Source organism: Leuresthes tenuis, unplaced genomic scaffold, assembly GCF_036924035.1.
Source record: "Leuresthes tenuis unplaced genomic scaffold, fLeuTen1.0.hap1 SCAF_8, whole genome shotgun sequence".
In the NCBI taxonomy this organism is placed as follows: domain Eukaryota; kingdom Metazoa; phylum Chordata; class Actinopteri; order Atheriniformes; family Atherinopsidae; genus Leuresthes; species Leuresthes tenuis.
Window position 1 is genome coordinate 4,509,869 of NW_027325362.1, and position 16,238 is coordinate 4,526,106.

Below are 16,238 nucleotides of genomic sequence, written 5' to 3' on the forward strand. Positions count from 1 at the left end.
GCTCCACCCACCTAGCACCCAACTGGTTGTTGTTGTTGTTGTTTTGTTTAGTTGTTTTTGTTGATGTTGTTGTTGTCGTCCTCTCTCTAGGATCATATCATTACCCAGAACCCCTCTCTCCTCAAAGCCCTCAAAGAGACCCACTAGGCCACGCCCACTAGGCCACTCAACCAATGGGACAGCAGCAAGAGGTCTCTTGACCCGGAAATGGCGACTCTCCACCAGTAGAAGCCAGAGAGAGAGAGACAGACAGACATACAGACACACTGTAACGTTAAAACGCCCAGACGTGGCGAGAACTCTGTCTATGCATGGCTCTGACTGGACTTGGCCAAACTCTGTTATCTAAGGCTCCAAACAGCACTGCTCAGCAGGAGGGAGATCAGTAGTCAGGACTCCTCTCCTCCTCTTCTCTTCTCCTCCATCTTTCCTCACTCTTCTTCTCTTTCTGTTTCATCTGTCTCGAGATGTTTAGACATGGAGGGAAGAGGGAGGAGAGGAGGAGACTGAAGGGGAACAAAGACTATTGAGCTCCTCTCTTCAAGATTGGACTGATGAACACGTTTTGACTGGATCACAGTGACTGTATCCACACAAACACACACATTTATCCACATGTTAACACGTAGCCACGCGCACACACACACCCACCGCCTTGTGTTACCAGGCTGAAGTGGATAGTGGGTCGTTTTGTGGCTTTATGGGAGATTCTGTCATTACAACCATTTGCTCAGCTCATCCCCATCCCTCTTCTTTTTTTTTTCTAACCCAGCTCCCATTGGTTCAACCGCTTCAACCACCTGTCAGTCAAAAGCGCTGGCTCCTCCCCTCACTAACCCTTCCCCTCCCACAGCTTCACAGAAAGACCCACTATCTGCTGGAGGACAAGTCTCAAAAGTTAAAAGCCTCTAACCCTCCTCTCCTCAATGCCAAAGACCCTTCTACTTTATTCCCACCCTAAAGGGGAGAAGGAGAGGAGAGGAAATGAGGCGGTGTTGAGATGCGTCCCACAGCAGCTAAAGGCTAAGTGTCCCCCCACGCTGCCGCTGCCTTGTCTGTGGAGGCACAGAAGGGAGCGGGCGGCTGGATTGGGACTCAGCGCTGCGCTTTAGCACACAAGCTAACCAAATCACACACACACACACACACACACACACACACACACACACATAACGACATGGTACACACACCGACACACACAGTGATGTTTTTACCCGTAACAGTTTAACATTTTGAATATGTATTAACTTTAAGTGATCCGTTCAATGTTTTTCTTTTTTTTTTTTGTTTACATGTTTATTGGTTTGTCTGTTGCTATGGTTATGGGATGCAGTCACACCATTGAGAGCTAGACCAAGCTGATGGACACACAGGCGGGTTTGGTAATAAAAATGTCGGGGGTGGAACGATCTGCTCATGGCTGCTGGCGAATCTGTGAATCATTCCAGTTAAAGTTGCAGTCTGACTTTTTGGAAAATTCACTCTCGTGTCTGTTCTTTGAAATATGAAGCTGGAATCGGGAGCTTTGTTAAGGGACAGTGTCCTTCAAACAAACAGAATTCAGTATGAATGAACGAGATTCAGCTTCGTATTCGGCGTACAGGCGTGAGAAAGTGAAAAACTGTCTCCCAGATTGTCAAAATGTTACTTTAAACATCTGCACTTTTTTTGGCAAACATGCTGTTTTAAAGTAATTTGAGTTTTACCTGCTTGAATACATCTTTGAAAGACTCCCTTGGCGCTGCACGCTGACCTTACAAAGCCATGCACGATCATTTCACCCCTGTGAGATCTTGAAAAAAGGGACAGCGAATGGGAGCTAACGGGACCGAAAGGAAAGAGCCTGGAAGTTTGAGACCTCACTCACTTTTCCGCTGTTTTTTTCCGGTTCCCTGAGCCTCGTATCACCAAATCAGACATCCAAAAAACCGTCATATTAGTGATCCAGCAGCTGTGTGTCGGGGGACAGAACAGGACCGCGCATACAGACGGCACAGCCTCACTTTTTAAGCAATTTCTATACTGTATACGACCAGTTAAAGTGGCAACACACACCCAGAATGTGTCTCAGCCTTTTCCTTGTCTTTGTTTGCATAGCAACAGACTAGTATTATAGGGGCTGCCATATCAGATTTGTATCGTTTTGTTTATCTTCTGTTTGTTTATTCTAATGACAGTATTGTGATTTTAATGTTTACCCTCAGAAACACAAACAATGAATGAAATGATTACTGAAATACACTTTTTATATATATATATACATCCAAGAAGCGTACTAGTATTATGAACCTATTTGGATCCCATTGGCTCCTCGGTGTGTCAGTATTAGAGATGAAGCTCTCTGATTGGTCTACAAGTCGAGACCCGTGGCTGTTTCAACAAACTGAGGCAGTTTTGGGAGTTGTTTTGTTTTAATAACAGATCCTGGTTCTCAGGCTCGGCGTTTTTGCCGGTTTGGTTATTGATGGTCGAGACTTGTGGCGGTCAGAGAGTGTTTTAGACTCGGAAAATGATCCATCCAGACCAGAGCCACGCTCCGCAACAGCTTGGTTGTCATTTTTCTCTCCTTTAGCAGTAAATTTGAATAATTCAGAGAAGCTGGTGGTAGAGGCACCTTCTCCTTAAACCAAACTTTTCACGTCTTTTACTCATTTTAATGAAACACACTTGGGCCAACTCTGCTCTGAAGCGTGGCTCTGGTTTAGCCTTGTCCATGGGAGAAAAAATAAAGCTCTGTTTGATCCAAACCTAATCTAATCAATGGTAATGGTTGACACTTCATGTTGATATAAAAAGCAAAACTGATGAATGAATGAATGGACTGATAACAAAGCCAAATGTAACCAGACTGCACTTGGTGTCGGTGCGTGCGTGAATGAATGAACGTGAGGCGTGAATGAGCACTTTTATGGGCACGAATGGTCAGATGGAAACAGAAGAGTGAAAAGGATACTTGAATGAATGAATGAAATGTACAGAATATCAGCGCTGTGAGTAGAAATGTTCAGAGATTTTATTGGTGGAGGTTTTGATGAGGAGGTGAAGCTGACTGCTCCTGATGATTAAACGCTCTGAGACGGACTGAAGTTGCCTGGCCTCGTTACTCAATCTCACACACAGACACTGTTAGCAACACATTTCTGCCTTAAAGGTGAGGAAACGTCCTTTTAAAGTAACACACCTGTAGCATGTAATATGAAAGCTGCATTTCTTAAGATTTTATTAAACCAAAATGATTAAATAAATAAGAAGGCAGTGATGAGCCATCAACTCTGCAGGTCTTTAAGCTTTTTAAGAAGATATTCTGCCTCCCGGTGGCCTGAAAGGGTACTGACACCAGCTGCTGAGTGTATTTCGAACACATTTCTTTAGATCTCCTCAACCTTAAGAGTTAAATCTGCATTTGTGTCCAAGATAATTTTTTACTTGAACATTATCCTGATTGCTTAACAGTAAAATGAATAGTTTGTTTCAAAGCAGAATCCATTTAGGAGCTAAACCAAACATCCAGTGGCAGAAACAGACAAATCTTTGCTCCCCCAGAGCGTGCTGTTGTAACTGAACGCTGTGTGTTGGTCTCAGGTATGTATGTCTAAAAACAGGTGCGTCTTCTGTGTGTCCTCGCTCCAGCCTTGACGGTGTTTTGATTGACAGCTGCTGTGTATTTGTGTCACGCTTGTGCTTCAGGGTGCGCTGACCTCCACCTGCTGGACATGCTGAGTCCGATGGAGAGGAAGAGGCAGGGCTACATCCACGAGCTGATCGTCACCGAGGAGAACTACGTCAACGACCTGCAGCTCGTCACCGAGGTAGACACAGAGTTGTAAAAGACTTTAATGACTGTTTACATTGTGTTTCTATTCAAATGAAGCCATAATTATTGTGTGATATGGTTTGTGTTGCACCTCTTTAGACCAGCTAATCTGGGTCTGAGCTTCTAGTTCACATTTCCACTGTCAACCCTGGCTTATATCTACTGGGTGAAAAAAGAGAGGGTGGCTTTAACTTGTGGTTTAAAAAGAGGGAAAAGAACGTCCTTTCAAATTTCCTGTAGCAAGATGTGTGTGTCTGTGTGTGTGTGTGTGTGTCTGTGTGTGTGTAGGTTTTCCACAAGCCTCTGCTGGACTGTGAGCTGCTGACAGAGAAGGAAGTGGCCATGATCTTCGTCAACTGGAAGGAGCTCATTATGTGCAACATCAAACTGCTCAAGTAAAGACGATTATGTAGCTTTAAACAACGGGAGGATATTTGAGCCTGAACGCACCTTTGCTTGTCTAATTTAGTTAGGAATGATTATATCTTTATATCTGTCTGTGTTCGCTTCATTTAAATGTACGTACAGTCGTGTGAAAAAGAAAACTTTAAGGTTTTATTAGTCGGATAATGTGGACCGTATCAGTAATACCACCTCAAATGAACTTAAACTGAACCAATCTGCAGAAACAGGGAGTGAAAACTAAGTCATCAGCAAGTATGCCAAGGAGGAAAGAATCATCAGCAATGATCTTAGAGAAGCAGCTGTTGCTGCCCATCAGTCTGGGAAGGGTTATAAGGCCATTTCCAAACTATCTGGAGTCCATCGTTCTACAGAGAGAAAGATTATTCACAAGTGGAAAACATTCAGGACAGCTGTCAATCTTCCCAGGAGTGGACGTCCCAGCAAGTTCACCCCAAGGTGAAAAAGCCCAGAGCTACATCTCAGACTCTACAGGCCTCAGTTAGCATGCTAAAGGTTAAAGGTCATGACAGCACAGTTAGAAAAAGACTGAACAAGGATGGCTTGTTTGGAAGGGCTGCAGGAGAAAGCCTCTTCTCTCTAAAAAGAACATGGCAGCACAGCTTAGGTTTGCAAAGCTGCATCTGAACAAAGCTCAAGACTTCTGGAACAATGTCCTTTGGACAGACCAGAGCAAAGTGGAGATGTTTGGTCCTAATGCACAGCAGCACGTTTGGAGGAAACCAAACACAGCATATCAGCACAAACACCTCATACCAGCTGTCAAGCACGGTGGTGGAGGGCTGATGATCTGGGCTGGTTCTGCAGCCACAGGACCTGGGCACCTTGCAGTCATTGAGTCCACCATGAACTCCTCTGGATACCAAAGTATTCTAGAGTCAGATGTGAGGCCATCTGTCCCACAGCTAAAGCTGGGCTGAAACTGGCTCATCAGCAGGACAATGATCCAAACACACATAGCCTCGGACTGCACTGACACAGTGTTTCCCCGCAGGGCTCTGAGGGTGAGGAAGAAGATGTCGGGGGATCGGATGCCCGTGAAGATGATTGGAGACATCCTGACCAACCAGCTGCCTCACATGCAGCCGTACATCAGGTTGTGCTTTTCATCTGTTAGTGCTGACCCAGTCAGTCAGGACGCATATCGATTCCCTTTCTTGGACACTATAAATGCGTCTTTTAATGATTCTACCATTCACTTTTGTTTAGATTCTGCTCATGTCAGCTGAACGGAGCCACGCTGATTCAACAGAAAACTGACGACAGCCCCGAGATCAAAGACTTCCTGAAGGTGTGCAGCTATAGAAACTGTGATTGAGCTGCTTTTTTATACGAGAGGTGCTGTACAAACACACCTTTTCCAATCGTCCTCTTATTAAAACCGCTGCACTTACCAGAGCAATTATACTTCATCTCTATTGATAACCAACTCCTCAATTATCTCAACTGTGTTGTAAGGTAATATATTGGTGCAAACTTGCCAAATAATCAGATGTGGGGGTGTAAAGAAGACGTGTAAAACTTTAACTTTCCCAGTTTAGCTGGTTGTACTTGTAATTTTAAGGTTCTAAAAGGGTGTAAAAATGGAAATTATGTGGTTATATTACGAGAAAAAGTGTAGATAAGACTGCTTTTCTGCTGCTTCTTCTCTGTCAGAGGTTAGCCATGGACCCCCGATGTAAGGGAATGCCTCTGTCCAGTTTTCTGCTCAAACCCATGCAGAGAGTCACACGGTACCCCCTCATCATCAAAAACGTATGTTTCTACGCACACGCATCACTCTCACGAGTCACCGAACATTCGACACATCCGAGAACTTCCTGCTTGCTCTTTTCTGTCTGATCAGATCTTAGAAAACACTCCAGAGTCGCATCCAGACCACAGCCATCTGAAAGCTGCTCTGGAGAAAGCTGAAGAGCTGTGCTCGCAGGTTAACACACACACACACGACGGGGCAGTAACGACTCAACATGGAGAAGGATGTTGGCTGGAAGTTGTTCAGTGTGTGTTTGTGTGTTTCAGGTGAACGAGGGTGTCAGGGAGAAGGAGAACTCGGACCGGCTGGAGTGGATTCAGGCTCACGTTCAGTGCGAGGGCCTGTCGGAGGTACAGTGACGGCATCTATTGAAAGTATTCCATCACAAATATGCCACTTTGGACATTAACTTCTTCACTTGTCTGACGTATTACAGCCTGAACTGTGACCTGCTTAATTGATAAAGAACATTTGAAAAAAAAAGATCCCTCTCTGTCCTTCAGCAACTGGTTTTTAACTCCGTCACCAACTGTTTGGGCCCCAGGAAGTTTCTGCACAGCGGGAAGCTGTTTAAGGCCAAGAGCAGCAAGGAGCTGTACGGCTTCCTGTTCAACGACTTCCTGCTGCTGACACAGGTGAGCGCCGCTCAAATAGTCCTTTTTTTTTCCCCTGGAAGGTAACTGGAAGGTAACTAAGTGAGCTGACCCAAAGGTATCGAACTGGCAGCCATGATGTGAGCTGCTCGAATTCTCTAAATTAAAAAAAAAAAAAAGGAGCTTCCTTTATTGTCTCCTTCAGGAGAGGAAACACAGGAGCTTCCTTTGTTGTCTCCTTCAGCAGAGGAGACATGGGAGCTTCCTTTGTTGTCTCCTTCAGCAGAGGAAACACAGGAGCTTCCTTTATTGTCTCCTTCAGGAGAGGAAACACGGGAGCTTCCTTTGTTGTCTCCTTCAGCAGAGGAAACACAGGAGCTTCCTTTATTGTCTCCTTCAGCAGAGGAGACACGGGAGCTTCCTTTGTTGTCTCCTTCAGCAGAGGAGACATGGGAGCTTCCTTTGTTGTCTCCTTCAGCAGAGGAGACATGGGAGCTTCCTTTGTTGTCTCCTTCAGCAGAGGAAACACAGGAGCTTCCTTTATTGTCTCCTTCGGCAGAGGAAACACGGAAACTCTATAGAACACATCATAGACGAACATCACGATTTACTTTAAGCAATGAATTTCTATCTTTCCTTTATTAATTTTCAATCTATGTGAAAGAAGAAAGACCACAGGAGGTGATTCCTTTGGACTATTTGACCAAACTTTCCATCCAAATGTATTCAGTATTTGAGCTTCTTAGAAAGGAGACTAAATCATGCTTGAAATGACTCGTGTTGTGACGAGTTTATGACAGGTTGGTTCATATATGAGCTGCAGGTGGCGTGAATGCTCAGGCTGGAAAAGAAGAAGAGCTTCGGTCAAACAGGGAAAAAAAAGGAGGAACAAACTCGTTTTATCACATTAACCTTTTGTTACAGACCGACTCTTTTTATGCACAAATTAAAATGAACTGATTCTGGTAAAATGTATTTAGCTGCTTGTATTGAGTTAATTTCAAAATACCTTTTACTTACTTTTCTTCTCACAGGTGACCAAACCTCTGGGCTCGTCGGGTTCAGACAAAGTCTTCTCCTCAAAAACACACCTGCAGTACCGCATGTACAAGACGGTGAGATGACACGCAGCCATTTTACTCAAATCTGTCATTTGAACCTTTTTCCCACTATAATTTCCATGATTTGTTTAAAAACTGACAACCATTCCACGCTCCTTTGCACATTTTTTAACCCTTCCTCTGTCCGGCTCTGTGGTAGAACGTAAAGGAGACACGGAGAAAGCCACGTTTGACTTGATTTAACTGAGACTTCTTGTCAATTTCAGCCAATCTTCCTCAACGAAGTGTTAGTGAAGCTGCCAACAGACCCGTCAGGAGATGAACCTCTGTTCCACATCTCTCACATCGACAGAGTTTACACGCTCAGAGCTGAAAGCATCAACGAAAGGTAACACACCAAACCCCACACCTGAAACACGGCTGTTGCTTTTTACAACCTGGCGTTTATCCATCCTGACGCTGAGGAAATCAAATGATTTGGATCATGTTCACAAATCAGCTTGTGAGTTAGAAGAAGCTCCGGTGTAGACCTGAAGATGTTTGACCAAGGAACTGCGATCTTTGAAAAAGACTGAATGGTCAGCTTTAACCCTTCGGAGGTCCTTTACTATCCTGGCTGCACGGTGGTGTGGCGGTTTGCACCGTCACCTCACAGCAAGAGGGTTCCAGGTTCGATTCCTTCGATTCTCTCCAGGTACTCCGGCTTCCTCCCACCCTCCAAAAACCTGCATGTTAGGTTGATTGGTGACTCTAAATCGTCCCTTGGAGTGAGTGTGAGCGCTCAGGCACTGGGGAGCACGAGCCGGTGTATTTCAAGCCCAGATAAATGGCGCGGGTTGCGTCAGGAAGGGCATCCTGCGTAAAAAAAAAAGTGATGCGAGATCGACTCACTGTGGCGCCCCCTAAAAAGGAGCAAGAAGAAGAAGAAGAAGGTCCTTTAATAACTGTCAGCTTCCCAGAAACTGCTGAAAATGTCACACAGTCATACTTTTTTCCACTTTAAACGACTCAATCTTTTAACACTACTTCAGCCTGAAATATGTCAAATATTAATTACATTTTGTGGGTTTTAACCCTTAAAAGGCCAGTAGGTTTTCATAGTTTGGCTGTTTTTTATGGAAAAAACATTTCAAGGAGTTTTGATTTGATTATTAATTCTATCAGGCTCTGAGATGGCCGATGTTCGGCAGCAACGTTGATTTTCTCGCATTTTTACGTGCAGAAAACAATTTTTTTTAAAAAGGGGAAATTTTGCTGCCTGCTTTGAATGGTAAAAGTAGCGCCATCTGGTGGACAAATGGGGAAATTGAAAGCTCGTCGTCCAAAAAGAAATCTGAACTTGATGTTAAGATGAATGTGGGATCGAAAATGGCGTTTTTAAAGGGTCATTTTTTGTGGTTGGGAACAAATGTGCCGGGTTTTACGAAGTTTAGACTAATTTCAGGAGCTGAGACGACAAATATTCAGCCAAATTTGAGCTATATTCAAAGTGGAGGTACCACTGATGCAGAGCTGGATGTTGGAGTTCTGGAGAGACAGATGCTGCCATCAAGGTGACGTCTTTCCCGGGAGGTCCGTGGTTATTTCAGCAGGACGATGCCAGACCTCATTCTGCAGGACTTCATACACACAGAGTGTGTGCTCGGCTGCCTGCCTGCAGTCCACATCTGTCTCCTGCTGAAATGTATGGAGCATCATGAAGAGGAGAACCAGACAGCAACAACCACAGACTGTTGGGCAGCGAGAATGGACACAGATTCCTCTGAAAAACTACAACAATCAGTATCCTCAGTCCCCAAAGCATTAAAAAGAGTCATTAAAAGGAAGCTGATGGAACACAATAAGAAACACGACTCCAGGACAACTTTTACTGAGTGTGTTGCTGCATCAGAGCAGTTTATATTCTCTAATTACAGTGAGGCTGGCAGTGAAGACACTGGGAAGATCTGTTGGACTTGTTCAGGTTGAATAAAGATTCAAACCAGTTAACAGATTTATTGCATTTCACACAGTTTGCTGACCTCCCTGGAGTCAGGGTTTGTGATTTTACAGGAACATATCCACACAGGTTATTTCTGTGTAGCTAAAGAAGGACACAATGTTGATTATCATAAGAGTTATTGTAAAATGGAGGAACAAAGAGGTCACCCTGTTACAGTCAGAGTGGCTGTTTCTGTGATCCTCAGGGCCACTAACACAATGGGAAACATGGCTCCACAGCAGCTTTTATTAGAAACAGTGAGATTAACCAGATAATCTGCTTTAAATCCCAGTTTTCTCTGCATGTTTGTGTCTGTGCAGGACGGCGTGGGTTCAGAAAATTAAGGCGGCTTCAGAGCTTTTCATTGAGACGGAGAAGAAGAAGCGTGAGAAGGCGTATCTTGGTATCTGTCACTCTCACTTCTACTCACTCAGGCTGCTTTCATGATATCCAGCTGCTGACTTGTCTGCGTCTCTCTGTCTCAGTGCGTTCTCAGAGGGCGACGGGCATCGGCCGACTGATGGTCAACATCGTGGAGGGGATTGAGCTCAAACCCTGTCGCTCCCACGGTGCGTAAACAAGCCTTTAGTTCTGTTTTGTTGCTATCTGCATGAAAAATTGAGCTTTTAGCTACTTTTATCCTGTGGTTGACCTTCATCTGAGTCTTATTAGCAGCATAATTCTCTGTCCAATCTCCAGGAAAAAGTAACCCATATTGTGAGGTGACCATGGGTTCGCAGTGCCATATCACGAAAACATTACAGGTATGTTACTGCATTTATGGTTTATATCCAGTGTTCTCAGATTATTGGGAAACATTTGCAGGATTCGTTAAAGTTTTGAGGATGTTGGGAAGTCAAAGTTCTTCTTTCCAGATATGTGCAGCTGTTTTTTTTTTTACATTTTTACCTCTGAAGGGTGTTTTAAGCAAATTAAGAATAACTGATCCATTTTATTCACCTAAAACTCCAAATACAAACAGTCTGAAAGTCCTTTTCAACCTTTAAATAGGTGTTAGATTGTTTTTACAAGAGCAGGAAAATATGTCACTGTGTCACATTTATGGTGATATAAGAAAATATGGGACAAAAAGCTGAAAAATGCAACGTTTTTGTAAGTTTTAATGCAGCTGAGAGCTGCCTGTCACTCCAGGCAACAACATTTTGTGTTTCATAAGCGAGAAGAAGTCAAATCTGAGTAAACTGTGTTAAATCAGATAAACTGATCAGATTTCAGAACACTTCAGCCTTCCCTTTTGTCACGGTTCAGCACAACAACCTAAAAGCGACAGAAACAACATAACCGTGGCAACAGATCACCATCTGACACCCACGAGTCGCCTCATTTGGCCTTGAGCAGATAATCAGGTGATACCGACAGCAGAATTAAAGCCACAAACCTAAAGAAAACACCTGCTCTCTGTATTTACCATCAAAACTAATTCTCTGGAAAGAAAACAGCCAGACTGAGCCTTGCTTTTTGGATCACTCCTATCCTTTAAACCAGGTCCTTTAAACCAGCAAATGTAAAGAGACTTTCAATAAAAACCTGATTTAAAAACTCAAAATATTTCTAGAACCACCAAACGAGTTCAGCTTCCACATCCAGTGAATTCTTTGTTATCCTCGCTCGGGCTGAAGTTGGGAGTCGAACACTGTTTCCAGGGCTTCCTCACCCTGTATGATGCTGAGTTTTGGTCTTTGGTTAGTTCTTTAGCTCCGATCGGGGGAATTATCATCGCACCATGGACAGCTTTTTGGTTTCTGCTTCTATCAGGCAGTGAAAATGACTTAAAGATACATTTAGAAGACCTTGTTGTAATGTAATAAGTGACATTTAATCATCATTTAGTCGAGAAAAAGACTTTAAGTGTGTGCATCAGGTCATTCAGTTTGTTCTTTTCTGTCTGTTCAGGACACGTTGAATCCGAAGTGGAATTCCAATTGTCAGTTTTTTATTAAGGACCTTGAACAGGACGTCCTCTGTATCACTGTGTTTGAACGAGACCAGTTCTCACCTGACGGTCTGTAGTCCTCTCATGCTGCTTTAAAACATCCTTTTGTCTCATCGCCTGTCCTCCTGAGGGGATAAAGGGCTCTGATTTCCATTTTTATCATGTCTCATCTCCACAGACTTCCTTGGCAGGACGGAGATCCGGTTGGCTGAAATAAAGAAGGACCAGGGCTCTAAAGGACCAATCACAAAGAGGCTGCTGCTCCACGAGGTGCCCACTGGGGAGATTGTGGTCAGACTGGACCTCCAGCTGTTTGAAGAACCATGAAACGTGGCCGGGCTGGACTGGCCGGAGAAGGAACTGAGAGATGAGATCTGGACCCTGCAGCTGGGCTGGGTTAGACTGGACTGGAAGGCTGGACTGCTCTGAGGTTTCTCATTTCTCAACATGCCGTTTGTATTTTGGGCGGTTGGTTACGAACAGCATATGTTTCACATAGAGCCCCCAGAGGAGGTCAGGAATTTTATTTATGTAACAAATTATCAGAATGTATCGCAGTTAGCCGTCTGGTGTCTTTGAGGTTAACTCTGGCATCCAAAAGCACATAGTTTTCTCTTTTTTTCCTATTAACTCTGAGGGGCTCCATAGTTTTTCACCCTAAAGTTGAAATTCTACTACTTTTTTTTAGCCATGTCATGTGTGAAATGCATTTTACGCAGTGCAGTAGCGAAAGAAAAATGTGTTTCTGTTGGCCTAAAGTAGATTATCTGCATAGTCGTGGTCGTATCAATACATTTACTGCGCTGCAGATTCTCCTCCTACATGAATTAGTAAGAAGAGCATCCTCCACAAAAACACCTGTGTTTTAACAAAAGAGATCCCAAACTGCTCCAAAATGTTGGGGCTTCTTTTGGTGACTTTACGCCAACTCGCCACCGATTTTCATGACATTCGGCTAAAAAACAGACAAACGATCACAGTCAAAAACCAGCTGCTCAGCTCCTGGCTCGGCTGAAGTCTTTGGACAGTAATCTATGAAACCGTAACCATATCTCTGCAGGTTTTGGTCTGTGACACTCCTTCCACACACTGCTAACACCTGGCTTCAGTTTGTCTTATGAAAGAGAGGAATCTGCATTCATCCCTCTTCTGCACATCAGTCAAGTTTTCCAGGTTTAATTATTTTGCCTTTTAATGAAGTGGTGCTTTGATGTTTCGACTTTTCTCCAGTTTGAGCAGATCTGAAAGAAGCAGGGTTGTGTAGCCCAGCATGAATGATGTGAAAATCCAGTCCAGTCCAGTCTGCTCATGTCCTCCTTCAGTGTGGTCCAGATGACTTTTCAGTCCAGTTTTGGAGATCAGACGGGTCGTTATTGTTTTCCTCTCCTCCTGCTTCATCCAGACAGCCTCACAGACACTCCAGTGACAATCCCAGCCCTCCTTTTTTTGTCCAATCCCATCTGTGTGAGTATGACTGTGCGTGTGAATGAGTGTAAAGTTGGACAGGCTATTTAAAGGTACGGTTCAGTCCATCTTTCTTTTATTTTTTACTTTAAGTCTTACGAGTCTCTCAGAGTCTTAGGACCAACTCTTCAGGCTTTCAGCTCTGAGCTACACCACGAAACAGGACCTTGACATTTAGACTTTTTGTCTGTTTTCACGTCCACTGAACTCTTGCCACATAATCTCAGAAAGTGCTAAATATGTACAGGATCAGTGAGAAATGCTAATAATGCTAATAAGCTATAAACTATTGAAAGATTTTAAACCAGTTTATATGACAAGTGTCCAGTGTGTTTGATTTACAGGCAAATTAAAATCATGTCAAGGCATCTCTTTCACATGCACCGAGAAAAATAAACTTTATGAATAATAACGTGGCTGAAGTACGACAGCTGAATTAAATCAAGGTACTGTGAAGAAGAATGTCTTAATTTATTACTTCTTTTAAGCTGGGCACACAGGGTGGTGGTAATTTTAGATGATTCCTGTCACACATCTGAACTCTGACGTTATGTTGCTGCTGCGTTAAGCCGTCACTATGCAGAGAATGAAATGAATCGAGGGCCAGGCTCTGGACTGGGGCTCTCAAAGATGTCTTTTAGACCATTTCCACTTTAACCCTTACAAGAAACGACCTTACTATGTGTCACAACTTTCGGCACTTTTAAATGGACACAGTCGCTGATATTGGAGCAGAGAAGGATACGATTTATATCACACAGCAGCCATTTTGAGTAATCGGAGTGGGAATGTTTGCCTGGAAGGTGAAATAATCATTTAAAGGGTACGTTTTTTTCTTATCAACAAAAACAACAGTCCACCTGGAGTCGTTTCAGACGTTTTTATCTGCAGATCTCAGTTCCTTTATTTCTCTAAAGAGATATCTTCATATGAATATGAAAAAAAAATGTGGCAAAGCATGAAGCTTTGTGGTTTCTGTTTAGGGGGCTTTCCATGCAGTGTGAGGATCTAAATACACATTATCTGAAATTCTGCTTTTAATTCATCATCTATTACCATCTAACAGCCAATTATCCTCTGTCTATCTATCTAACAGCCAATTATCCTCTGTCTATCTATCTATCTGGTTCAGGAAACACAAAGTGTCCATCGCCGTACACCAGAAGCCTGAATCATTTGTTGTTGCCAGTAAAGTCATCAGACAACAGCCGGTGGATCCATTTATTGAAACAGTATCTAAGTCAATAACAGAGTTTGTACAATTCTAACAAACTCGAAACTTTATTCTAAACACAGCCACAGTTTAGTCAGGATTATTACACCTGTGAGCAATTTAAAATGGTTTATATTTGGCAGCGAGAGCAGTATTAAAGACCCGAGCTAACTGACACTATACTCCATTTTCTTTGGCAGTTATAGTGTTTATCATTTATTTATTTGCTTTTTAAAAAACAGAATAACAACACCAGTTGGATCTTTTACAATTTTACATCTTAATTCGGGCATAACGGTTAAAACGTTCGTATTAATGAGGAATTGTGTGAAATTAGCTCAAAGTTAGCATGAAAACTGCTAGCTGAGCTACATATCACCGTATTAAAGTGGGACGAGGAAACCTTAAAGGTTGATAGTTTGTGACGTTATTTAACAAATTCCTTTAGTGTTTTTGTTTAACTTGTTAAAAGATGGGAGTGTTTGGAAAAGTCAAACTAAATTAAATGTATTTCCTGTGCCTTCACGTGAACATGCTAACACACTGCATGGTGGGGATTAACCTTCTTTCTCAGAAACTACTTCACTCGTGTTAACCACAACACCTTTAAACATATCTTTAACTTTCTTTTCCAACTTTAAACCACAAACTCAGGAGTTAGTTTGCAGGCAGTGTAAAATCTTCCTCGTAGTATACCGACCTGAGTATTCAAAATGGCGGCTGCATTAGCCTGTGGAACAGATAATAACAGCGAGGTTGTAGATGTGTTACTTAGCTAGCTACTTCGCCTGTTATTTAGTATAGTTAGTAATTTTTAATTTAATGCCACGGTTAAAGTAATGCTCTTAATTGTCACAGAGACTACAGTTACTTTAGTGACCAGCCACTGTCCAATCAGCAGCTTGACCGCGTGGAGGAAGGTGCGAACGAATGTTTGTGTTTTCTCAGACTGAAACCGATGATAATGATGATGTACGGCTCCCCACTACTCCTCTCCCCTTCCCACCACATGTACTGAAACTAACTCAATCCAGTTTTAGCCTGTTCTTACTGTCCACCTTCCAGGTTGTGTAAAAATACTGCTGTTATCTGAGAGTTAATATATGAGCGCTGCGGGGGCGATAAAGACAGCCTGCTGTTAATTATCACTGTAGAAGATTATGTATGTTGTTGTCTTTCAATGTTCAGAATAAAATTCAGTTGGACCAAGACTACAGCCTTCTGTGTCATTGTTTTGGGTGTTTATTTTGTAGATAATTTAAACAAATATTTCTTGAATTGTTACACTAAGACAGAGCCTTATTGCTATTTTATTTTGCTTTCTAAATGTGCAGTTGAAATGAGTGAGTGAACATTTTCTTATCGTGCATTTAAAGAAATGGGAATAAATTGATGTGTCTTTGTAACACGCTGCTCGTAACAAAGTCCCTAAAAATACTTTTCAAAATAGGTCCTCTGCTTTATCCAAAGAGCAACTTTCCTTTTCCTTCGGAAAGCCTGAAAAAATTACAAGAAAGTCTGGAGAATTGAAAGCAAAATAAAAAGAAATGAGAATTCTGCACTATATTATATAATCTGATTTTGTAGCTAATGGCACTGACCTAAAAAATGTGGCTTTATATATATTAAAACAGTTTAAGAGTCATATGATGGAGCAATCTCCATGGTAACTGAATCTGACTCATGAATTTGCAGTATTTTTTAGTAGGAATTTAAAGGAACATTTTTCTAAGGCAACATTCAAATAGGACTTCATAAACCATGCCTGGATAATACTTATAATCCGATTCCATATGGAGCTTATGGATTGTATTTTGAACTCGTGGTGTTGGGGCTCCATAGCAAATACTGACAAAAACATATTGAAACAAACCTTTCTGCTGTTTTCTTTCCAGAGGTCAAAATGGACCAGGACTCCAAATGATCCTCTCCTCTGACTTCCTGCTCCATTACCTGCTCACTTTAGATTTATGGACACA

At 42.6% G+C, this 16,238-nt stretch overlaps 1 protein-coding gene across 2 annotated transcripts in view; it reads left to right on the top strand.

The window, feature by feature from the left end:
- The window catches only part of itsn1 (intersectin 1 (SH3 domain protein)), a 55,879-nt gene extending 40,409 nt beyond the window's left edge, over nucleotides 1-15,470 (top strand). The window contains exons 31-45 of one of the 2 annotated variants that reach the window (XM_072390546.1): nucleotides 3,688-3,809; nucleotides 4,103-4,209; nucleotides 5,232-5,333; nucleotides 5,447-5,528; nucleotides 5,894-5,992; nucleotides 6,084-6,167; nucleotides 6,260-6,343; nucleotides 6,497-6,628; nucleotides 7,621-7,701; nucleotides 7,914-8,035; nucleotides 9,949-10,031; nucleotides 10,114-10,197; nucleotides 10,328-10,392; nucleotides 11,543-11,651; nucleotides 11,761-15,470. In XM_072390546.1, the coding sequence (XP_072246647.1) occupies nucleotides 3,688-3,809; nucleotides 4,103-4,209; nucleotides 5,232-5,333; nucleotides 5,447-5,528; nucleotides 5,894-5,992; nucleotides 6,084-6,167; nucleotides 6,260-6,343; nucleotides 6,497-6,628; nucleotides 7,621-7,701; nucleotides 7,914-8,035; nucleotides 9,949-10,031; nucleotides 10,114-10,197; nucleotides 10,328-10,392; nucleotides 11,543-11,651; nucleotides 11,761-11,909 (1,505 nt within the window). In that variant the 3' untranslated portion in view covers nucleotides 11,910-15,470. Of the gene's footprint in view, nucleotides 1-90; nucleotides 3,082-3,687; nucleotides 3,810-4,102; nucleotides 4,210-5,231; nucleotides 5,334-5,446; nucleotides 5,529-5,893; nucleotides 5,993-6,083; nucleotides 6,168-6,259; nucleotides 6,344-6,496; nucleotides 6,629-7,620; nucleotides 7,702-7,913; nucleotides 8,036-9,948; nucleotides 10,032-10,113; nucleotides 10,198-10,327; nucleotides 10,393-11,542; nucleotides 11,652-11,760 lie in introns of those variants that run through there. The other variant, XM_072390547.1, reaches the window with a different exon arrangement.
- Nucleotides 15,471-16,238: the final 768 nt, after the last annotated feature.